The sequence below is a fragment of the Equus quagga genome, chromosome 22, assembly GCF_021613505.1.
Source record: "Equus quagga isolate Etosha38 chromosome 22, UCLA_HA_Equagga_1.0, whole genome shotgun sequence".
In the NCBI taxonomy this organism is placed as follows: Eukaryota; Metazoa; Chordata; class Mammalia; order Perissodactyla; family Equidae; genus Equus; species Equus quagga.
In genome coordinates, this window is record NC_060288.1 from 24359868 (window position 1) to 24385094 (window position 25227).

Here is a 25227-nt window from a genome sequence, read left to right on the forward strand (position 1 = left end):
AAGGCTAACACCCTGGGAATTAGAATGAGCTAGAAATAGATAAGGGGTGAAAACTTCTTGAGGACTGAAGCCTTCATAAAGACAGAGCTGAGCTTTAAATCATCTCAATCCTTGACTAAATCTCCTCTGGATTAAGATGGTCTGCCCATAGCCTAGATGCCCATCATAAGCAAAAGCACATGCTTTTTAGAAAAAGATAACATATGCAGTGTTAAATGATAGCTACTATTTTCCATATGCAATATGCAGCATTCAATTATAAAATATAACCAGAATATAGGAAAACAAGCCTGAAAAATCAGGAGAAAGACACAGACAAGTCTTGACTGAAAAATCACAAGGAAAAAAGAAAACAGACTCAAACCCACTGGTGATCCAGATATCAGATGTGGACTTTAAGAGAGCTATGATGAAAGAACTGAATGACAAAATGGAGACTTGCATTAATAAACTAGAATCCTTTTAAAAAGTGAATTCTAGAACTGAAGATAGCTATCCAGCTTAAATGTAAAGAGGCAAAAGGATGAATAATGCGGAAAATGAGGTAAGAGACATATGGGACCTGGTGAAAAGACCACAGACAGGTTGGAGAGAAAGAATGACACAAGCAATATGTGAGACATAATGATGGAGAACTTCACAAAACACACAAGAGATGTGAAATCATAGATTCAAAGCATGCCAAGAAACTTATGGAAGAACATCATTAATTTCAGAACTGCTCAAAACCACAGACAATGAGAAAATCATAAAAGCAGCCAGAGAAAATTGTTCAAAGCAGTAACAAGACTGACAGCTGACTTTCCAACAGAAGTATCAGAATCCAGAAAAAGAATGGAATGATAGCCTCAAAATGATAAAAAGATAATTATCAACCCCAAATTCTATACTGAGTGAAAATATCCTTCAAAAATGAAGGCAAAATAATAACTTCTTCTAGAGACAGAAAACTGAGAGAATTTATTGCCAGCAGGTTTAGAGGAAAGGAAATACTAAATTCTTCAGGCAGAACAAATATGATCACAGACGGAAGCACAGAGATGGGGGAAGAAATGAAGAGACACAGAAAACGTAAATATGTAGGTAAAAGTAGTGAATAATAATAATAGTGATAATAATTTTATTAAATAAATATGTCTATTGTTTTAATTAATTTATAATTATTATATTAATATAAATTAATAATAATATATTAATATACATTATATTATATTAATATACATTATATTATATTAATATAAAAATAATAAATAATTATTTCATTAAAATAATTTTATCCAAAAAGCAAATCATCTCAAAGCAAATTAAATTCCACCAAAATAGAAAAAAGGAAACAATAAAAATAAAAGCAGAAATGAATGAAATAGAAACCAAACATACAATGGAGAAAATTGACAAAGCCACATTTGTTCTTAGAAAAAACTAATAAAATGAATGAAAACTTGACAAGGCTTATCAAGAAATAGAGAAGACACAAATAACCAGTATTAAAATGGAAAAGAGGGCATCAACCTAGAAACTACAGATATTAAAAAGCCAATAAAATAATATAGTGAAAAATGTTATGCCAATGCATTTGAAAATATAGATAAAATAAACAAATTTCTGGGGGAAAATTACCAATACTGACAAAGAGAAAAGAAAATTGGAATATGTCTATATCTATTTTTAAATTAAATCTCCAAAAACCTTCCCTAACAGAATTCCTCAGTATTAGATGCCTCCCTTAGTGAAATTCCCAAACATTTAAGGAGAAACTAACACCAATCTTACGTTCTTTCAGAGAATGTTTAAAGAAAAATCACTTCCATAATGATGTCAGCATAAGCTTGATACTAAAATGGGGCAAGGACATCAAAGGAAAGTCAAATTATAGAACAATCTTTTTCATGAGTATAGATATAAAAATTCTAAATAAAATATTTGCAACTGAATCTATCAATACATAAATAGAATAATATACGCCAACCAAACTGCGTTTATTACAGGAATAAAAGATAGGTTTAATATTTAAAAATCAATCAGTATAATTCACAACAGCAACAGAATAAAGGTAAAAAACCATTTGATCATCTCAGTAGATATATAAAAAGTATTTGATAACATGCAACAACATTCATAATAAAAACTAGTAAACTAGAATTGATTAGAAAAAACTTTACTAACTAATAAACTGCATCCTTAATCTGATCAAGAATATCTACCAAAAAACCTCCAGCAAACATCACAGTTGATGGTGAATGTGTTCACAAATGAGATAAGGGTGCTCCTACCATGGCTTCTAGTCAGTCTTGTACTGGAGGTCCTATCCAGAGGGGATGTGGCAGGGAGGGCGGGAATAAAAATAAGACAATTAGGGGCCAGCCCGGTGGCGTAGTGGTTAAGTTTGTGAACTCCACTTCAGCGGCCCAGGGTTCGTGGGTTCAGATCCCAGGCACAGACCTACACTCCGCTCATCAAGCCATGCTGTGGCAGTGTCCCATATACAAAGCAGAGGAAGATTGGCACAGGTGTTAGCTCAGGGCCAATCTTCCTCACCAAAAAAAATTAAGAATTAAAAAATTAAAAAGAAAAAAATGTCATTATTCATACATGATTCTTTCTGCAAAAACCCAAATGAATTCACTTTTAGACTTAATAAGGTAAGTCTTTTGATATAAGGTCAATATCAAAAAATTATTGTATTTATATGTACTAGGAACAAAAAATTAGAAAATAAAATTTAAAAACCAATACCATTTACAATAGAATCAAAAACATAAAAGATGTAGGAATAAATCTATGAAAAATGGTTCAAGAACTTTACACAGAAAATTATCTAGAGAAACGTAAAAAGACCTTAAAAAGTGGAGGAACATATTATGCTTATGAATTAGAAGCCTTAATATTACATCAGTTTTCTCAAATTTGACCTATAGATTCAATGTAATCCCAATCACAATCCCAACAGTTTGTGCATGTGTGTGTGTGTGTGTGAATTGACAGGTTGATTCTAAAATTTATACAGAAATGCAGAGTTAAGAAGAGCAAAGACAATCTTGGTCGGATGAACAAAACAGGAAGATTTACTCCATTAGATATAAAGACTTATTTTAAAGTTACTCAAATGAACACAAAATGGTATTTATGCATGAGTAGACAAATGGGCCAAGGGTAAAGATTAGGGTTCTTGAAACAGATCCACAAATATATGGTCAATACCTGATTTATGACCAGGATGACTTTAGAGCAGTAATGAAAGATGGCCTTTTAAAAAAATTATGCTAGAACAATATATATATATTCAGATATATATATCAATATATATATCTCCTGAATCCTATCTAACACCATACATAAAAATTAATTCTAGATAATTCCAGGTGGATGGTAGACTAAATGGAAAAATGGAAAACACAAAGCTTCTCTGAGAACACATAGGTGAATAACCTCATGACCTTGGCTGAGACAAATATTTAAAACAGGAAAAAATAGCATTAATAATACAGAAAAATGGCTGAGGGAGTAGTCATTAAGATTACAAACTTCTTGAAAAGACATCATTAAGAAGGGCAAAAAATAATCAGAAAGTGAAAGGAGATATAACAAACTAGTTCATATCTGGAATATATGAAGAACTACCAAAAAAAGTCAACTCAGTAGAAAAATCTAGAAGAGTTTTGAGCTGACACTTTACATAATTGAGCAACCAAATAGTCAATAAATATATGTGAAGATACTCAACATCATTGATTATTAGAAAATGCAAAACAAAACTACAATGAGGTAACTCTACACACCCACCAAAATGGAAAATGGTTAATTTGAAAACTGACAAATCCAAGTGATGACAAGGATGGAGCAACTATAAGTCCCATAAAGTGCTTAGGGGAGCAAATTAATATAACAGCTTTGAAAAACTCTTTGGCATTAACTAATAAAGTTGAACATATGTATACCCCCAATCTAGTAATTCTACTCCTACATATATTCCAACAGAACTGCATACTAAATGCATCAAATAACATGCACAAGAATGTTTATGTCAGCATTATTTATAATTCTTAAAAACTAGATGTTGATACAATAAACTTTTGTGTCCTAATCAGTATATTAGAAGGAAGTTGCAAGTCATCACTAAAAACATGTTTAGTTTCTTATTACAAAGATAACGTGTTACTTACTTTAGTAAAGTTAATTCAACTCGATAAGCAATGTTATGAATATAAAAGTCAACTATGATCCCTCTGTATCAATTAGGGACTGTCTGCTGTGAGCAATAGAAAACTTAGCTAAGAGTGCATAGTGGGTAAACACATGGAAATTTGTTTGTATCATGTTACAAGAAGTTCGTTGTGTGGTTCAGCTGCTTAACAGTGTCATTTAAAAAACCTAGGCTCATTATATCCTTCTGCTACATTTTAGCATATTTACTTTCTATCTTCATGCTTGTTGCCTCTGGTTTCAAGACGGCTGCTGCAGATCCAGCAATCATGTCCTCACAACCTGCATTCTAAACTGGAAAACAGGGGAAGATGCAGTACCAGTGATGCACCCTTATCTTTCATATGGAAGCAAAGCTTCCCACTCGAAGCTCCTCAGCAGATCTCAACGCTAGTTCTGGGTCACATGACCATATCCTAGCCACAGGGGACTGTGGGGAGCTGAGGAAGCTTTCCTCTTTCTGTAGTGAGAGATAGAAAGGGAGAAGGGAGTTCCGAATGACTTCTGTTTAGCCAAAAAAATTCTACCAAACCAGCCACCCAAATTTTGCTCTTTTTAATATTTTGTTATATGCTATAAACATTTACAAAAATGAAATCATCCTTTACGTACTATTTACCAGTCTTCTTTCACCTAAAATATTGTGCCAGTAAATACAAATGACGTAATGATTTCAATGCCTGTATGGATTTCATGATATGGATGCACCATAGTTTAACCATACCTCTATCACCAAATGTTTCAATTGCTTCTTAATTTTATATTATAAATAACATTGCAATGAAGATGCTTGTGTATACAACTTTATTTTCTTGGAATGTGTTCCCAGAAGTGGTTTGCTAGGCAAAGTATGCATTCAAAAAGTTTGTATGAATATTGTCTAACAACCTTACTCTCAATGGATGAGTGCGCCTCAGGAATCCACACCCAGGTCTATGCCTTACGTTGATGTTTCTCAAATGCAGGTCTTGATCCTTGGTGCACAGTGAGATCAGTGTATGGATTGCTAATCAGCATTTAAAAAAAAAAAAGGCCACATAGAATAGAACGGAATGGAATAGAATAGAACAGAATGGAATGGAATGGAATGGAATAGAGCGGAATGGAATAGAGCAGAATGGAATAGAACAGAACAAGAAAGTGTTAGCGTGCATCGCTCATAGTTTGGTGAAACTTTGGTTTCCACTGTGAGAGTGTGTGTGTGTGTTTGTGTACTGTGTCATGAAGCAATATGAGTATTTTGCCACAGGTTACAGACAAAAAGTTTTAAAAACGTCCCCATAGAGGAACTGTCATGCATACGTCCTGATTTCCAGCACTCATTTTTTATTTCTATTTCTTATTAATTGCCTTGATAAGAAGCTCTATGACAGTAATAAATTACAGTGGTGATGGCAACACACCTGATTTGCTTCTGATCTGAGAGAAAAAAATGCATCCCACGAAGTTTTGAAATGTAGAATTTTCACTCTTTTAATAACCAGGCTGTCTGTGAAGTTTTCATTTCCTTTTTACATCAAGTTACATAAAGGTTTCCTTGTTTAAGGAGTTGGATTTATTTTTGGTTAACTGTTATGATTAATTCCTAATTTTATTACCTGTGGTCAGAAAATATGTGTTGTGGCCTATAAAATCTCTGCTTTTTGGAAGCTATTGAGATTTTCTCTGTGAACCAGAATATGATGCGTTTTTCCAGCTGTTATGTTTGAAAATAATGAACATTCTATAATCACACAAAAATTTTCAATATCTATTAAATCCAGCTTATTGATACGATCATTCAAATCCTCTAATCCCTTTACATATAAATGTATGTGTATATATATATAGTTGTATTATATTATATTGTATATATTTATATATAATTTTTTTGGTGAGGAAGATTAGCCAATGTTAGCTCTGAGCTAACATCTGTTGCCAATATTCCTCTTTTTCTTGCTTGAGGAAAATTAGCCCTCAGCTAACATCTGTGCCAATCTTCCTCTACTTTATATGTGGGTTGCCACCATAGCATGGCTGACAAGCGGTGCCCGTCCGCACTCGGGATCCAACCCCACAAACCTGGGCCACTGAAGCAGAACACACTGAACTTAACCACTATGTCACACGGCCAGCCCCTAGATTTAGAGTGTTTATTCTTTATATCTTGAACTGTTGTTGAAATCTTCCACCAAGATTGCAATTTTTCACCTTATATTTTCAAGGCTTTGTGTGTGCGTTGTGTATATTTATAATATATAAGTAATCATACATATTCTTAACCGTTAATGTGGATTTGTAGCTGTTTCAAACTTTTGAGACCATAATCTACTTTAACACTATTGACATACTTGATTTTTCCCTTTACCTTTGGGGAGGGGAGTTGGTTCATCCTTTTATATTGAACTTTTCTGTGTCATTTTAGTTGGTTTTCTCTTTTATTATGTTTTCAGTATTACTGTTTCCTGGATATTTCCTTTATTCCCCATTTTTCATGTATGTTGATATTTGATTAATTTTTTAAGCTTCTTTTAGTCATTTGGAAGTTATGCATGCAACTTTTCTTCGGTATCTTCAATCTTTTAAATCAATGTCTAGAATGAAACATTATGTATCAATGATCATTTCCCTCCAGCAACAATGAAAGTGCTTTCGTTTCCTTCCCTGGCATTACCTCCCAATGCATTTGCAAAGTTGCATGCATCTGTGTAACTGCCACCCAAATCAAGATGCAGCACTTTTCCACAGTCCTTCCCCCTTCCAGGCAAGCACTCCCCATCCCCAGAGGGAAAAGCTTTCTGATTTGTGTTGTCGCAGATTGGTTTTACATTCCCAGGGTTCATATAAATGGAATCACACCACATATACTCTTGTGTCTGCCTTCCTTTGTTCAATATAATGTTTTTGAGATACACTCCTCATCTGGCATTATCAGTGGTTTATTCTTTTTCATTGTTGAGTAGTATTTCATAGCATAAATATTTAAAAAATTGTTTTCCACTCTCCTATTTATGGATACCTGGGTTATTTCCAGTTTGGAGCTATTATAACTAAGGGTACTATGAACATGCTTGTACAAGTCTTTTTGTAGACATACGTTTTCATTTCTTTTGTGTATATGCCCGGGGTAAAATTGCTGGTTCATTTGTATACTTGACTTTGTAGGAAACTGTTGAACAATTTTACAAAGTAGCCATGTCATTCTACTGTCCCGCCAGAAAATTACAAACAGTTCCAGTTTCTCATCTTCACTATCATTTGACATTTTATAGAAATCTACTTTGACATATAAACATATCAACTTGCTTCCACTTGTTGTTACATGATATAACTTTTTTCCACCCCTTTCTTTCTTTTTTTTTTTTTTAAAGATTTTATTTTTTCCTTTTTCTCCCCAAAGCCCCCGGTACATAGTTGTATATTCTTCGTTGTGGGTTCTTCTAGTTGTGGTACGTGGGACGCTGCCTCAGCGTGGTTTGATGAGCAGTGCCATGTCCGCGCCCAGGATTCGAACCAACGAAACACTGGGCCGCCTGCAGCGGAGCGCATGAACTTAACCACTCGGCCACGGGGCCAGCCCCTCCACCCCTTTCTTTTTAACTGGTGTATTTTTTAAAAATTTCTCTTATAGATAGCATATATTTGGGTCTAATTTTTATCCAGTCTGACTATCTTCGCCTTTTAAATAAAGTGTTTAGCTCATTTACGTTTGACGTAATTGTTAATATGCTTGGGTTAAAGCCTGCCATGTTGGTACTTTTTTAATTTGTCTTAACTGTTTTTATTCCTCTGTTGCCCCTTCCCTGTCTTCTTTTCCATTAATTGAGTACTTTCAGAATTTTATTATATCTTCCCTATTGATTTCAGATTTTATTCTCTTTTTTTCTGATAGTTATTCTGGACATACCAACATGCATCCTTAACTTATCCATGTCCTATCTTAAAGTAATATTACATTACTTCAAAAATGAAGTTAGTGTTTTTAATTTGTCCACGTGTATACTCTTTATATTCTTATTGTCATCTATTTTAGTTATACATGTGTTATAAACCCCATAATATATTGTTATTAGTTTTGCTTTAAATAGTCAATAATTTGTTTTTCCCTCCCCAAAGCCCCAGTACATGGTTGTATATCCTAGTTATGAGTCCTTCTAGTTCTTCCATGTGAGCAGCTGCCACAACATGGCTACTGACAGATGAGTGGTGTGGTTCCGTGACTGGGAAGTGAACCCAGGATGCTGAAGCAGTGAGAGCACCCAACTTTAACCATGAGGCCCGCAGGGCTGGCTCTGGGCTTTCTTTGAAGCTTTATTAGATTCACTTTGCCACGAGCTTCAAAGATCGTGGGGGAAGGTAAGAACTATCCCTTTGGCAGATGTTGGAATTTGTCCAGTGGAGCACTCTCTATTCTTTTCATAGAGAGCTTATGCTGCCAACATTCAGGATCACTGAGTTCTTTTTCTCTCCAGTATTGTCTCCAACTTTCTGCAACTTGGAAGATCTCTCTCCGTGCTGAGCTTCTGTCCCTAGCCTTTGATGAGCTCTTGCTTTGCACTTAGTGAAGGATTTATGTACTTTGGGAGAATTTCTCTCAGTTCTCCTGTCCTACCCACAGCCTTTGGTAGGATGCTGCCGTGGTTCTTGATTAAGTTAAAATTCACTGTGATTTTTTAAAGTAAAAAATTACGCAACAGTGTAACAGCAGATGTACATTGCCAGATATTGTCTCGACCTTCACTATAGAATTTTACATGTAATTAATCAATAAAAAGTCATTTATATCCTACTTTAACCTGAGACAAGACAAATTTCTCAGGTAAACTATATTACTACACCAGTGTTAAGTACAGATTCATTTTAATCCAATAAAAGTTTTAAGACAACATATGATTGGTAATATTAACAAACATTATTGTTTACTATACAAAACAACACATGGTTTGATATTAATGTGCAAACACAAAAAAAGTGTGCAGTTTCTTGTATCTACAAAACCATGGTCACAATTCCAATATTTGCAAACTCACATACCCATGTGTCAGATGTGCTAGAAGCAGACACCTGGCCACATTATATAAGACTGTTAAAAGTTTGGAAGGGTAGGTGACGTCTTATTTGCTTTGGGGTTGCTGACACTGAACACAGAGTGGATACAAAGCATGCCCTTCATATATTATTGAATAAACAGCTTGGATAGAACAATAAAGCTTCGCAAATAACCTTCAACAATAAAACACAGGTATCTAAAGTATTATAACCAGTCAGAATCCCACTGGCATTTCTTATGATAATAGATATTTTCCAAGAACCCATGGGCAGGATTTTCTCTTGGGTCATCTAGCCTATTCATCTCACTCAATAAACAAGACTTGGAAAGGCAGCTGCCCACATTTAGGTCTCTCTCAGTTGTCCTAGACAGACCTTGCTCTCCTTGAACCCAAGACACCAGGCAGAGAGTCCTAAGACTTTGCTATGATATGCCAGTGGAAGGAGTTCTTCCTGGAGGCTGCCCCACCTTCTTGTAAATCAGCTGTAACCAACTGGCAGATGTAGCCAGGAGTGTGTTTCCCTTCTCCTCACACTCCCAACTTGTCCCAGTTTTACTCAGTTCCACCTTGGAAATCATTGTCCCTGGGCTCCAGGAAAGCCCACATCTGGTCTCCTGACACTCCTCATCTGACAGTTCTACACACGCCTTATTGCTTCTCACCTCTGAACTTTTGCTTCTGCTGCTCTCTTTGCTCGGGACATCCCTTTCTTCCCCACCTCCATCCCCTGACTCATCGGCTAAATGCAGTCTATCAGACTGAGCCCAACCTGGGGATTTGAAGAAGGCTTCCAGGAGGAGATAATATCTGAATTAAATGCCCTTCATCTGAGCTCCCACACCACCCGGTGAATGTGCACGTCACTTTAGACTTCACATATCACACTGTTTTCATGTAAGACTCCTCCCACTAGGCTCCACTCTGGGATGCTCCAGGCAGGAGACCTTGGCTGACAAATTTTTGTTTCCAGTATGTCTGAACATAGCAACTAGTTTACAGTAGTTGCCCAGTAAATATACTCAACTAACCTAAACTGAGATTGGCTCATCCCTCTCTGGCCCTGTGTTTTGATGATAAGGTTGTATGTCTTCCTCAGGGCAACTGCTTCTACTTGTCCAGAGGTCTGGGGCAGAAAAGCTCCTGATATCTGAAGGCCTGTCATCATTTTACTTCATTTTGGGAGAGTCAAGGTCATGGCTCAGAACCCTTGCTTTAACTCAATGATTTTTAGGCTTGCTAATCAGTGCAGTACCTCGAAGACCAGTTAGATTAATGAAATATTTATTTTATTATTCCAGGGTTGATCAAGTACTGCCTAATACTTGATTCTAGAATAGGCAAAGATACACTAGAAGAGTTAGTAGTTGTAAAAAAATTTATGGGAAAAAATTTTTTTATTTTGTTTATTTATTTTTTTTGGTGAGGAAGATTGGCCCTGAGCTAACATCTGTTGCCAATCTTCCTATTTTTGCTTCAGGAAGATTTGTGCTGAGCTAACATTTGTGCCAATCTTCCTCTGTTTTGTATATGGAACTCCACCACAACATGGCTTGATGAGCAGTGTGTATGTCCGTGCCTGGGATCTGAACTTGCAAACCCTGGGCCGCCAAAGTGGAGCATGCAAACTTACCAACTAGGCCACTGGGCCAGCCCAGGAAAAAAAGTTGTAATTGAGACGTTTCTGTGTACTGATTAACTTTTTTGTTGTTGTTACAAATTGGGAAAGACTACCATTAACCGTTTTTTGTCAGTCCCTGTCATGGGACACCAATATCACACAGGAACAATGTTTGAGAAGTTCTGCTCCAATTAAGCAAAATTACAGTTACATACATCACCTATAAGCAAACAATAAGTTCTTTATTTCACGAAAAGGAACAAAAATTTTATTTTGACTAATGGTGCTTGCTTCCTGGAATAGGCTCATAGCCCTACCTTGGTTATCGAAGAAAGTAACAATTTATCATCTTTTTCCTTCTTAGGCTGTGAGGTTGAGATTCTTGGTGTCAGACCTACTTACTGCCTAGAATATAAAAATGTCCCAACGGATATCAATTTTGCCAATGCAGTCAGCGATGCTCTTGACTCCTTCAAGTAAGTGTCCAAAATTCTTAGCCGTACCATTCTTCTTCCTTGTTTCCAGGACCAATACACAGGACCAGGACACAATGCTAAAGTGGACTAAGAAGGCTTATAGGTGGAATAATGTCCCAGAGAGGTGGTGAGCCCCTCGCGTGGTGATTGTTAACTGCTATGAGAGAATAATTGTGAGCAAATAATTTCAGGCAGCGGCACTCTCTGGAAATGTGGAATTGAGAGCAAGAAAGTCCCCAGGGGTTTGAGACTTTCTTCTTTATGTTGATTGACAGTGGAGAAGCAATATGAATGTCAGCATTTCTCTAATCATGACATAGTGAATGCTTGTGTCTCAGAATATATTAAGTATTCGGCAAAAAGGGAAGTTCTGTGGTGGAATAAGTTTGAAAAAATTGTCTACTCTACCCTCTTCTTGGAAATATATAAAGCACATTAGCATATTAGAACATAGAACCTTTTTTATTTCTTTCACATGGAACTATGATACACCATTTGAAAAATGCAGAAATCAGTACTGCTGTCCTGAATAGCACACAGGAGTGTGTCAGGGAAATTGATCAACACGACAGGTCAGGAGAAAGCCTCAAGTCAGTCTCAGAAATCAACGGAATTGGAAGTCAAGATGGGAGACCAGCTAGGGGTCTGCAGTAGAAATCAGCAATCAAAAGGCTAAGGATGTTGGGGGCTCTCACATTTCCAGGGCTGGACATGGGGTCACCTTGGCTGCTGAGTGGGTCTCATGAGTGGAGTCAAGGCAGGAGACCCACAGTAAGCAGTGTGGAGACCAGGGGAGGACCTTCATCCTCCGAAGAGAAACAGCCTGGTTTCAAGCTGGGCAGACCTCGAGAGCCAGAATACCATAGGCACGGTGTACAGATCACTAGCACTAGCTACGTGATGTGGTTGACTCGTAACTAAGATCATCTGAGATGGAGAGTTGACCAATTATGAATCCCATTCTTACCACCTTCACCCCAACCAACACGGAGAGCTGCAATCACCCTCCACACTCCTGTTTTCACTGCTTCTGAGAATGATTCCACTTCTGTGAAAACCCATCAAGAGGGTCCTTTAGGGCACACAAAGGTTCAGACTCTGATTGACAGGTTGGAGACAATATAGGTTTAAAATACTTAAAAATTGAGAAGTAACATATTTAAAAGTTTAGGTGTTTGGTGGGGAGTTGGAGAGGCAAGGGGCAGGGTCTGGAGGAAGCAACCTTTAAATAAATATTCTCCAACACATGGTTTGTAAGTAGTGTGTGTTATGTGATCCTATCTCCCACCTACTCTTTCTTTTTCTTGCCCACAAGTGCTGCAAAATCACACATGTGGTGAACTGGAATATTCTGTTGCAGTCTAGTTTGTGCAAGCAAAGCAGAATAGCCCAGCATGCACAACAGATGAGCAAAGCTGGAACTTTGGAATAGCTCATGTCTATACAATGCTGTTTCCAAGATATCCAAAATGCTAGCCATCCCTCCCACCTATTGCCATGCCAAATTTGGAACATAGTTGTCATACAAATACCTCCCAAAAATCCAACACTCTGTATGGCAGTATAATCTTTTTTCCTTTTTTCTTTTTTTGCTGGGGAAGATTCACCTTGAGCTAACATTCATGCCAATTTCCTCTGTTTTTTAGTATGTGAGCTGCCAGCACAGCATGTCCACTAACAGAGTGGTATAGGAAAAGAACCCTGGGCCGTGGAAGCAGAGCGCACTGAAATTAACCAGTAGGCCACTGCGGCTGGCCTGGCAGTGTAATCTTTTTTGCATTCATCTTGCCTTGACAGCTGTATGGTCTCTCCCTGTATTCATCCCAGTGATTCACAGACAGAGTAGCACAGAGCACACAGCCATGAGAATCCCGGGTCCCTGCTGGCCTGCAAGCTGGCCAATCCCAGCAGACTTCCTTGTCCTGAGGCATATGAGAATGCTGGAGGAATAAGTTCTGGGCTCTGTTTCCTAGAGAAGTTTCCATTTCTGTTTCTCTGTTTCTAGAGAAGTTTTTCTTTTTTCCTTTTTAAGCAACATGGCAAAGCTATGGAACGCAGGGGAATCCCATCTTTGCCTTGGAGCACAGCATTTAAGAAGGGGGAGGATGGTGGTGGTAGTGATCATGTGTGTGTGTGTATGTGTTCAACAAAAGCATTGAGTTCCCTTAGAGAGAAAAGGCTACAAAGAACTGGAAGCCTAGAAAAGTGGCCCCAGACTAGGCCTCCACATGGTATCTCCTGGTGCTACCCCACTGCCCAGCTCGGCACCATTCACGTTGTAGTCTATGTAAATGGTCTGGAGCTCCAGCGGATGGCATTTGCATGGTCAACACATGAATGATGCCTCCGGAGCTGGCCTGTGAAGGCCTGGTCAGGGTGGAACCAGGCCAGGGCCATTGTCTTGTGGGGTCTTCATCCTGCCAACGCTAGCCAGAAACAGCCCCTTTGAAGAGTGAGTGGAAAGATGGAGACTCACCATCTCTAAATGAGTGCTTGAAATGAGAGAGGGAAAAAAAGGCAAAATAATTAGCCAGATGATACTGCCCGCGGAAAGCAGTAGGATGATTTAGGCTCTTCTCCAACAAAAAAGGAGACCCTGTTTCAATCAGCCTACGTAGTATCTATTATTAGAACATGTCTTGTGACTTTCTTGCAAAGCAGAATAAAGGATTGACCTTTGTGGGCCAACTTTTTCTTGTTCTAGAACAGTCTGGAACAATCAAGACCATTTTACATGTAGCGGCTTGTTCATGCAAGAATGTGACTCCAAGGAATCATGAATTTTCTTGATGTGTGTGTTCAGGCAGAGAAGAATCATTATTTATCTTCCCATTCAGAGAGCCCTGGATGGAGGAGCATGTTTAGAACTCCACAGCTCACCTCTTGGTTTCTGTTCAGCTCTGTCTCAAATTCCTAGCTGTAATCTGAAGAGCACTTAGAGTCCTCACACACGAGTGTGCAAACACACACACACATTTCTCCCAGCCAGGATTGCTTATAGAGGGTCTTTGTCCACTCTGCTATTAGTTTGAGAAGCAGAGAGAATGGATGCAGGACAGATGGGCTTTGACAGAAGGCAGGAGGGGCAGTCAAGATCTTGCATGTGGGGTCCTACCCAGGGACAGCATTTCAGCAGAGGCCAGCTCAGCCCAGAAGCTGCACTTGTCTATGTAAGAAGGGCTGATCCAAGCTCTGTGTGAGATGAGCCCCGGAAGCATCACCTCCCGGGCTCATAGAGATTTGCCAACCTGAGTCATACCTTTACACCTAGACACCTTCTAGCACAGAGGAAAGGAGAGGGAGAAAGAGAAGGGAGTGGGTGTTTTCAACGCCCATCAGCTAGCATCGTGTCAAAGGCTTTTGTGTCTAACCACTTTGCAGCCCTGGCTGCCTGGAGGAGGCGGGGCAGCTGCCTCCAGGTTGGTCCCTGCAGACTGACCAATGCAGCCTCTCAAAATGGTTGGTCCAATACCAACTGGGCCACTGGAGCAGTGAACACAGCTACTGTCCTTTGTCACGGTCCGCTGGAATTCCCCCAGGATCCCAGAACCTCAGTTGATGCCCGTGCTAATAAAGGAGTCGATGGATGACAAGAGGGTTCTTTCCACAGGCCATGAGGCAGCTGGCTCAAATGTCCGCACTTTTGTCCCTCCTCTCTGTGCCTCTGAGGAAGAAGGGGCAAGAAGGCAGGCTTGGCAGAGACTTGGGTCTCCTCCTTGCTTGGCTCACAGGGAAGAGCCATCTAGAGGCATCTGGAAGAAAAACAGAAATGGGAGGCGTTTCTTTCCCTTCACCTCCCTTTTACTGTGTGTCAAGCCCTTTACACACATCAGCTCATTTAATACCCAGTGCAGCCCTTTGAGGAGGATTTTCAGGCGGGGAAATTGAGGTTTAGAGAGATCTTTGCCGTTCATCTGAGACCTCCAGGTTAACAAGAAGAGAAGCCAGAATTTGGAACCAGATTTGTCTAGTTCCAAAGCCCTGTCAAAGTATAATTTTCCAAATTAAAACTTTGTCAAGTGCTCAGTCCATACATATAAGAGAATTATGTCAAAGTTCGAATTAGTTTATTACTGAGGGAATCAGGAGATGACAAGGCTGGTTAAAAGGAGAATATGAGAAACACACACATGAAGAACAAGAGTTATGGAGAATGATGGGGTACAATTATTAGTAGGTGCAAAGATGCTTCATAACTTAGAGGATAATCAAACCATAATCTTTGGCAATGCTTTCTCTATCAGACAGAAATATTTTCATCCTGTCAGTTTCCTACGGGTTAACAGCTAAGTTTACAGAATCTGGGCTCTAACCCGTCGTTAAGTCACCAGACTTAAGCAGGTTTATTAGCTGCTGCTCCACTATGACACTGAAGGGACAGGCAGTTATTTTTTTGGCTGTGTTTCTAAGTTTTGGATCACTTTTCTTAATAGTCAATAGCTTCAACCATTCCTTTAAATTGCCTCCATTTCTCTCTCCTTACTTCTTCCCTCTTTCCAACCCACTTCAGTAAGGAAAATGGATACGACGCTATGAACTTTTTACATTGAAAAGAAATCTGGACAGAATCCTAAGGTGATGGGAGACCAGGGTGTCCCTGAAAACTCAGTGCTAGGGGCCCCTTGTAGCTCTCAGGTAACAGGGCTGATGGCCACATGGCCTTCTGGCATGGTTCCTGGACCTGAAAGCGGTAAATGGCCAATAACAGATCTGCAGGCATTTCCACCCACCACTCCTCACCCAACCGCTCCATTATAAATGAGCTGACCTGTGACGGAGACCAGATCCATGTGGAAAACAGCTGGCGACCAAGAGTTTGTCAGCTAAACTTCCAAACAGGCGAGAACTCTCAGCCCTTGAGGACTTAGGTCCCTAATGAATCAATGAAACTCCAGCATAGAAGTCTTACAAAAGGTGTGTGTTTAAACCCCTGAATCTCAAGCCTCCCAGATCCAGTGTTCCAGGCATCTGGGGTTGACAGCTTCGTGACACAAAGCCATCAGGGAGATCTGTGAGATTTACTGGGCTTCTGATCACACGGAGATTTGTGAATATAGTAAATAGCCTTAGAGAAACCAGCCCAGTGGCTGCTGTGTGAAGGGGAGATATCGAAAATGTAGGGACCTAAAAGCATTTCATTGAACTTTAATGCAACAGTAAATCTTATTTGAGAAATCTCTCCACATCCAAGCCCCACCCTGCAAGTGTGCGCACCTAAACACGGGATAACTCAGCACATCTGGATGCTACAGACGCAAGAGCACAAAGCGGCTAACTGCTGAGCTTATGGGAGGGAACGGTTTTCTGGAAGGTTCCATCATGTTCAACATAGTGGTGGAGGAAGTGCACCATCAGTGTAATGAACATGGGCTCCAAAAAAGTTCAGGGATGTGTATGAAAACACCATTACCCAGTAAGGACTTTTACACCACCTACACACTTGCAGGACCTAAAGTGACATTTTGTTCTCTGCTGTCTGTAGATGCAGAGGGAGTTGGGATGAGTCATCCACACATTAGTGAGTATGAATAATAATATCATTGGTGAGGAAGATTAGCAGATGTTTGGTCCTGTCCAAAATGTTCATAACACATTTGGTCCATAACACGTTTGGTCCACACCAAAAGGTCCTGGGCATTTGGTCCTGTCCAAAATGTCCATGAGCACATTTGGTCCATGTCAAATGATTTTGGACAGGACCAAATATCCAGGACCTTTTGGCATGGACCCAATGTCTCCATGGACATTTTGGACAGGACCAAATATGACCAAATATGACCAAATTTCAAGGACCTTTTGGTGTGGATCAAATGTCTCCATGAATATTTTGGACAGGACCAAATGTCCTGCAAGGATGAGAAATATCTAAATCATAACCTAACCAATCCCCACTGTGGAGGAGGGTGGTAATGGTATTTGTTAAAGAAGGGCCAGTTTGTGTTGTTCTACAAAGAGAAAAGAACATTTGACTAGCAATTTCGCTTAACTTGAAACCAATGTATCCTCAAAATCGTTAATGAAGCACACCCCAAGGCATGCAGTAGAACGTCACAGCATTGTGAAAGGATGTGCCCTCTTGGCAAGGATGTGCCCTCTTTTCAAAGAAGACACCAGGCAGATCGTTCTCTGGAACTTGCTCCCCAGTAATGAATGGAGCAGATGTGGACATTCAAAAGCCCAGGGTGGTAGAGTCAAGTATCCTGATCTTGGAGGTGGAAGATTCACATTTCCAGTCCTAGGCATGCCTCAGAGATCTGTGAGACTTTGAGTAACTCCTGGAATCCTCTTTGGCCTATTTCCTTATCTGCAAATGCTTTTCTTTTTTTTTTTTTTTTTTAAAAACTTTGTTGTTTTTTTTTTAAAGATTTTTATTTTTTCCTTTTTCTCCCCAAAGCCCCCCGGTACATAGTTGTGTATTCTTCGTTGTGGGTTCCTCTAGTTGTGGCATGTGGGACGCTGCCTCAGCGTGGTCTGACGAGCAGTGCCATGTCCGCGCCCAGGATTCGAACCGACGAAACACTGGGCCGCCTGCAGCGGAGCGCGCAAACTTAACCACTCAGCCACGGGGCCAGCCCCTGCAAATGCTTTTCTATAGGAATGATTTTCACCATAGTTCCAGAATTTGGAGGCGCATCCAAATCACAGACAGAGAGCCCTGTGCATCGAGAACCAGAAGTGACTCAGTTTCCCTGTGCTTCCTTTGCCTTGTCTCATACCCAGCTTTCTTGAGGTTGCTGGGATTCTTATAAGAGAATAAGAACCATTGCCAGGGACTGGCCCCACGGCCGAGTGGTTAAGTTCACACGCTCCACTTCAGCGGCCCAGAGTTTCGCCGGTCGGAACTTGGGTGGGGACCCAGCACCACTCATAAGGCCGTGTTGAGGTGGTGTCCCACACAGCAGAACCAGAAGGACCTACAATTAGAATATACAACTATGGGGCCGGCCTGGTGGCACAGTGGTTAAGTTTGCATGTTCCGCTACGGCAGCCCAGGGTTCTCTGGTTTGGATCCCGGATGTCGCACTGCTTGTCAAGCCATGCTGTGGTAGGCATCCCGCATATAAAGTAGAGGAAGATGGGCATGGACGTTAGCTCAGGGCCGGTCTTCCTCAGCAAAAAGAGGAGGATTGGCAGCAGATCTTAGCTCAGGGCTAATCTTCCTCAAAAAAAAAAAAAAGAATATACAATTATGTACTGGGGGCCTTTGGGGAGGAAGAGAAGGAAAAGGAGAAGAAGAAAAAGATTGGTTAGGTCAAGCAGAACATTTTCCCATTGGTGGGGCCTGTTAGGTTCAGTGGTTGTGTCTACGGTGTTGGAGTCAGCTGGACCTGGCTTGAGTCCTGGAACCATCTCTCACTAGCTGGGTGATGCAGTCAGGTGTATTGAACTCTCTGCTCAATATATTCCTGCCTTAGAGGGTTGCTGTGAGGATTAAATAAGATAATGTATGAAAAGCCCCCAACCTAGTGCCTGACTCAGAAAAACTATCATTTATTGAGCTCTTACTATTATTATACATTCAGCTGACAGTTATAGAGCTCCTACTGTATGCCAAATCTTAGGCTGAGCGGAGACACAATGGAGAATGGGTCACCAGCCCTTGGGTGAAAGGACCTCACAATTTAGAGAGAGAAGGACACAGAAGTGGGCAATTACAGCACAGTGTGAAAAATCATAACCTGGAGATGAACTTAGAGAACTATGGGAGCACCTGGGGGCCACCCCACTGGGTTGGTTCCTGGAAGAGGCAACACCTCCCCTGAGACTTGAAGGATGGGCAGGAGCTGATCAACTCTGGTCATGCAAGCCACACCCTCTGGACCACTGTGAGGCCATTTTTCCTCTCCCGTGGATCATAAGACCTAAGGCATAGAGGCTCTGAGGACGCATATTCTTTCCTTCCTCATGTACCAAATGTGGGGAGGCCACATCAGGCAAGACCATGCCGCCTCACTGGTGTGTGTATGTGTTTGTGTGTGGGTTTAAAATGCAGATTTTCAAGAGAAATAAGCCAATCCACCAAGAGTATTATTAACCCTTATAAAGTCCAATCAAGGGCATTAGCTTTCGTTTCTTTTCTATTGCTCCAAATTCTGTCACTTACCATTACTGCTACCATATCATCATCATCATCATGATCTTATTCTGTTCAGATGCTTTGGGGGAAGGCTGTGGGCAAAGCCAGAGTTGGGGAGGGGAGTCTCGGTGGAAAGCACTGGGTCAAAGAGGGAGGGTACGTTACATAGTATCTTTCTCTCCTGCCTGACTCCAGAAGCCTCCTCTTCCTCCTCTTCCAATTTATGTCATAGTTCCCGTCATTCTCAGCCCACCTTCGAGGGTTAAATAGCTTAGATTTTTACCATGAGTAATCTAGGCAAGAAGGGGAGTTTTGCCGGAATGGGGGTCTTCCTGGGCCCACTGCTAGAATTCACTCTGTATCCACATTGGACCTGGCGCTTCAGGTGTCCCCATAGAATAAGGGTCCTGGGGGTGTCTGCTCTTGTCAGGCCCTGAGCACTAACCTCTTTGTCTCCCATCAGGTTGCCATGGTAAAGCTTGTTCTTATTCTTGCCAGTCCATTAAACCCACAGTCCAATGTTTTATCTGTAGATTTCCCAAAGCTCAGCAATAATCCAACATTCGTTATTTAAAGGATTGCTTCTAGTTTTTCTGGTCTTCCGATGACAGCAGGTGGTGAGGGTAGAGCTATCAGAAGTGTTCTCTGCCTGTTACCACATCTTCCAGCTCTGGGGACATGATGAGCAGTGCCACATCAGCCAAGAGGGGAGGTGATCCATAAACCTGCTCTCTAACTTTTGTCACCAAGGTGCTCAGGACTGGCCCATCTTAGTGCAGTATTTCTGTTTCTCCCTTAGAGATCCCACTTTGTTCATTTTAAGGTATCAGCTTCCCATGGCCCACAAGGCAGGGTTGGGGTGGTGTCAACGCCTTCACAGAGGACTGTGGGTGAGAAGGGACAAAGTTGGCGGGGCCTCCCTCAGCGGTGCCTCTCTCACCCTGCTCCCTCCAGGAGTGGCCGGGCTGACCTGGCAGCCATATACCACGAGCGCATCGACGTGGAAGGCCATCATTACGGCCCCTCATCACCCCAGAGAAAAGACGCCCTCAAGGCTGTAGACACCGTCCTGAAGTACATGACCAAGTGGATCCAGGTGACCGAAAACAAGGACCACTGGGCTAACCTTCCCTCTTGTCACTCTCTTTCTGTCTCCTTGACTGTCACACTCCTCAACGTCTTCCTTCTTACTGTTGACAGCTGACTAGGCCAGCACAAGGCTTTGGGTGGTCTCTTTTCTTCACACAACACCTCTTCAGGTACCAAGGGACCCCTCGTGTTATAGCCAGGCCAGTGGATGGAAATGACACAGGTCTGCATTGTTACCTGGCTTAGCTGGTGAGATAGCCCAGCTCTTTACCAAACCAGGTAAGTCTGGTGACCACCTTGGCGTGGGCATAGGAACCAGACCTGACTTCTGTCCCTGATTCTGCCACACGCTTGCTGAATGATTTTAAGCAAGGTATTACTTTTTTAAAACTTCCCTGGGCTTTACTTTTCACATCTGTAAAATGGACGAGTGACAATGCTCATACTACCACACAAGTTTGTAGAAAGAACCAAAGAAGATGGAAACAGAGAAGATACCTTACAGGGCTAAAGCTCCATATGTATTATTTTTAGCCCTAATAGAGTGGGGCCTGGGCGCTCACATACCCCTCCCCACAGTGCTTCTGAGGCGATTTTGAATTGTGTCCCCTCAGGGCAGAAGAGTAGACGATTAAATTCAGAATTGAGAAAGTATCCTTTCGCCTATCACTTGCAGTTTAAAACACTTCTTTACAGACTCCAGAGTGTGAGAGCATCTGTCTCTGTCATGACCACCTTTGTCGCCCACAGGAGCGGGAGCTGCAGGACGACCTCAATGTCATCATCTTCTCAGACCACGGGATGACGGACATTTTCTGGATGGACAAAGTGATTGAGCTGAATAAGTACATCAGCCTGAGTGACCTGCAGCAAGTGAAGGACCGAGGGCCTGTTGTGAGCCTCTGGCCAGCCCCTGGGAAACACTCTGAGGCAAGACGGCCATGATGTGGGGAGAAGGGCCGTAGGAGGGGTGAGGGGAAGGGAGCGAACATGCCCTCATTTGCTGTCGCTTGGCACTTGATCTTGTCTGTAGCTTTCATGCTGAAATACAGAGCCGTGTCAGGAGCTGGGGCTCTGGGCGCAGGTGACCCCCTTTGCCACTTACTCGCTGAGTGACCTCTGTCAAGCTGTTCATCCTCCTATGTCTCTGTCTTTTCTTCTCTGAAATGGGCATAAAGGTCCCTATCGCACTGAATGGTCGTGGGAATGAAATGAGATGAAGGATGTGCAGTCCTTCTCATGTTAAGAGCTTAGCCCTTAGCCAGCCGATTTTATTATTTGGCTAAAATGCAGCCCTTCTTAGGCAAATCTGGGGAATATTGGATGCATGCGTAGAATCTTCTTTCTCTGGAAGAAAGCTGCCAGTCTGATCTATTTTCGTCAGGGATCTGGACATGAGAAGGTGTTGAATGGAGGGAAGCTGAGGCCGCATGCCCTTGGTCAGTTCCTTATCTCAGGAGCCACACTGCTTGGGTTCAGATCCCCGCTCTGTCATCAACTGGTAACCGGGCAGCTCCCAAACCCGGTCACTCGGCTGCTTCTCTGTCCTTGCGTGTGATGATGTCTTCGTAGCCACCCGCTGAACAGCTATAAAGCACATAGAAGCATGCTGGGCCCACTGCAAGGATGATGTATGTGTCACTTATTATGATTATCGCCATCGAAGGGGGACGCGCCCAAGAGGGTAGGATGGAGTTCCCCACAATGTGCAGATGTGGGACAAAGCTCTGCTCCCCACGGTCACCGCCCTCCGCGAACTCAGCACCTGAGATGACCAGGCCTCTACTTGCCCTTGTCCTCGATCAACAATTCAATCTGGCACTTCTTGGTAAATCACGCCGAGAAAACGAGGAGGAGCAAGTGGCACCTTTTTCTGAATGTTTTGCCCCCATGTTGCCTAACCGCCTCCCAGTACAGGCTCTGGAGCTTCTGCCCACTCCCAGAGAAAACTGGTCTGGACCAGGAAGTGAGTCTCTTCCTCAGGGGAGGCCCAGACTGCTGCCAGTGGAGGTGCCAACCACAGGGTGCCAGGAACTGGCCTTGGGTGGTCCTGGTGCCTCCACCCATCGTCACGGCAGTGATGAATTTGGCAGTGGATGGCTGTTGGGATTGATGGAGCACTAGGGTAGGCCAGGTCTCTCTTTGGCCCAGAGAGAGACCCTCCTCCCAACCCTCCCCATTCCCGTATAGGAGTCTGAGATCTGTCTCCTTGGGGTTGAGGAACATGGTTGTCAACAATGCCACTCTTCCCCAGCCTTGTCCCAGTCCCCATTCCCCATGGTCAAGAAGTGGACGTATTGAATATGTTTACGCAGGGTCCCCATGAACTCCCTAAACAGGAAACTGGGAAGAATATTTACACATTGGCAGGTCCCACAGTAAACGGCTTCCTGCAGAGAAGTTCTGTTTTCCTGGCAAGGGAACATCATCTGTATCTCCAATTTGTCACTTAAGAACGTGCATCTCCAGAATGCTTGAGCATCAACAGCTTGTGAGCTGGGAAGAGCTGCTTCCAACACGGTGTTTAAATCAGGCAGTTGGTAGATTATTCAAAAGCAGGGGCTCTGTTTGGGTGACAGTTTGTCACGTGATGGACACAACAGTTTGTGAGACCTGTTATGTGTCATCAGATTTTTCATTTATCCAAAATCTTTCTGCAAATGCACCCTACTTTCCTGAAGAACTATGGGTTTTCTTAAGTAGGAAATCGTAACTCACGGGGCCATAGAAACGCTCTACTACACAGCCTGAAGACTAATTATTTTCCAGACTTGAATTAATAATTCAATTTTATATTCAGTTCTACCCAGGATTATACTCCTGATTTGCCTAAGGGCCAACAAGTCAACATCAGCCAACTGATTTAAATTTTAGCCGTAAACATTTAAGCTGCTACTAAATATTGGCAATACGGACAGAGTTTACATCTTCATCATGAAATTAGATGTGTAATTAATGGCAATTACTAGTACTTTTAAGATTCAAGTGTAGGCAGGGCCTGCTCCAGGTCAAGTCAAAGAACAAATCTTCCTTGATCTTGGTAGTATTTAACATCAGGCAGACTGATTTCTCATTTGCCTTTTGATTTTACTGCAGCATTTTTGACGTAAGTAAGTTTTTGTAATTTGTCCATTAATTATTGCGTAGTTACCAAAAATTTATTATAAAATGTGTGTAAAATATAGAGGATAATGTTACAACAAGCACCTTCTAGTCACTAAACATTTAAGAAAGAGGACATTACCGTTACCAGTGATGTCTCCTGTGTCCTCTTCTCAGACCCCATCACCTTTTCTGCCCCCACAGAGGAAACCACTGTCCTAAATTATGAGTTATCATTTCCATAATTCTCTTTAGCTTTACCATATATATTCTTTAGTTTTATAGTTATTTGAATTTGATATAATAGGATTAATCCTGTCTGTATTCTTCTGCAACTTGCTTTTTTTTCTTTTCTCAAACTGGGATCCACAAGATTCTTCTGGGTGTTCTATGTAGCTGTAATCCATTCATCTTCATTGCTATATAGTATTCCACTGCAGAAACACACCACCATTCATTTATCCCTTCCACTGTTGCTGGCCATTTGAGATCTTCCCATTTGCAGTCTATATCCCTCTACACGTCTACAGGTGCACATGTGTGAGGGCTGTCACTGTATCCACAGGGATTAACTTGTTAGGCCATGGGGTATGTGGATCTCTAACCTTGCTAGATAAAGCTATCTTGTTTTCTGAGACAGACTAAAGTTTCCCATTTTTATGTAGTCAAATCTATCAGGTGTTTTGGTAATTCCTTTCTTTGGTCTTATAAAGTCCTGTTTCTCCCCCAAGTCCAATACTATTCACATATATTTAAGAAAGAGAATGCAAACCTGGTCATTCTTGGTTGTCTTTGCAGATATACAACAAATTGAGGACAGTGGAACACATGACTGTCTACGAGAAAGAAGCCATACCAAGCAGGTTCTATTACAAGAAAGGGAAGTTTGTCTCTCCTTTGACCTTAGTGGCCGATGAAGGATGGTTCATAACTGAGGTAATTATAAAACATATGACAATTTATTCATTTATTCAAATTCTATCAAATAGCCAAAGATAAATAATCATTCAGCTTTTATACCTAAAAGATTTCGTTTTCACTTAAGTGTCATTCATTGCATTATTCCCTTCTCTAGAGAATCAAAAGCCTCGGTCAGGTGACTGAAGACACAGACTGCAGGAGCCAGAGTCACGGTTTAGGCTGTGTGGCTCCAGACTCGCTGTATTTTAACAAACGGGCCTTAACTCAATTACCCAGGCATACAATGTAACTTATTCAGTCTAAAGTGGAATAATTACTGTGAACCAAAGCAACTGCGTTAGGCCAATGAAAAGCAACACAGGCTCAGCTTTGCCTCCACCTTAAAGAGAAATGTTTGGCAAATAAAACTCCAGAGATCCAGGTCCCCAGCTTGCCAACTTGATTTTACAGAGATTATCTTGCATTTTGGGTCCAAACCCTAATTGCTTCATGTCTGAATGACTTCAGCAGCCTCCTCCCAGCCTGCCTTGATCCAAGCTCCCCCGGCTTTTGGATCGGTTTCTGATGTTGGGCCAGCGTGGGAAGGCCCCGCCCTTCAGGGAAACCGCAGGTCACATCCTGTTTAGAATCAGTTTCTGAAGAGGGCATGGCTTATTGTAGACAGGAGTTTGAAGATGGTTGCAAATAGATCAGACTACAGGGGGAAAGGGA

General features: G+C 41.5%; 1 protein-coding gene across 1 annotated transcript in view; it reads left to right on the top strand.

Moving 5' to 3' along the window:
* ENPP6 (ectonucleotide pyrophosphatase/phosphodiesterase 6) overlaps nt 1-25227 on the top strand; it is a 106578-nt gene that overhangs the window by 59147 nt on the left and 22204 nt on the right. The window contains exons 3-6 of the mRNA XM_046648379.1: nt 11216-11327; nt 20359-20500; nt 21244-21423; nt 24394-24531. Coding sequence (XP_046504335.1) covers nt 11216-11327; nt 20359-20500; nt 21244-21423; nt 24394-24531 — 572 coding nt within the window. The remainder of the gene's footprint in view (nt 1-11215; nt 11328-20358; nt 20501-21243; nt 21424-24393; nt 24532-25227) is intronic.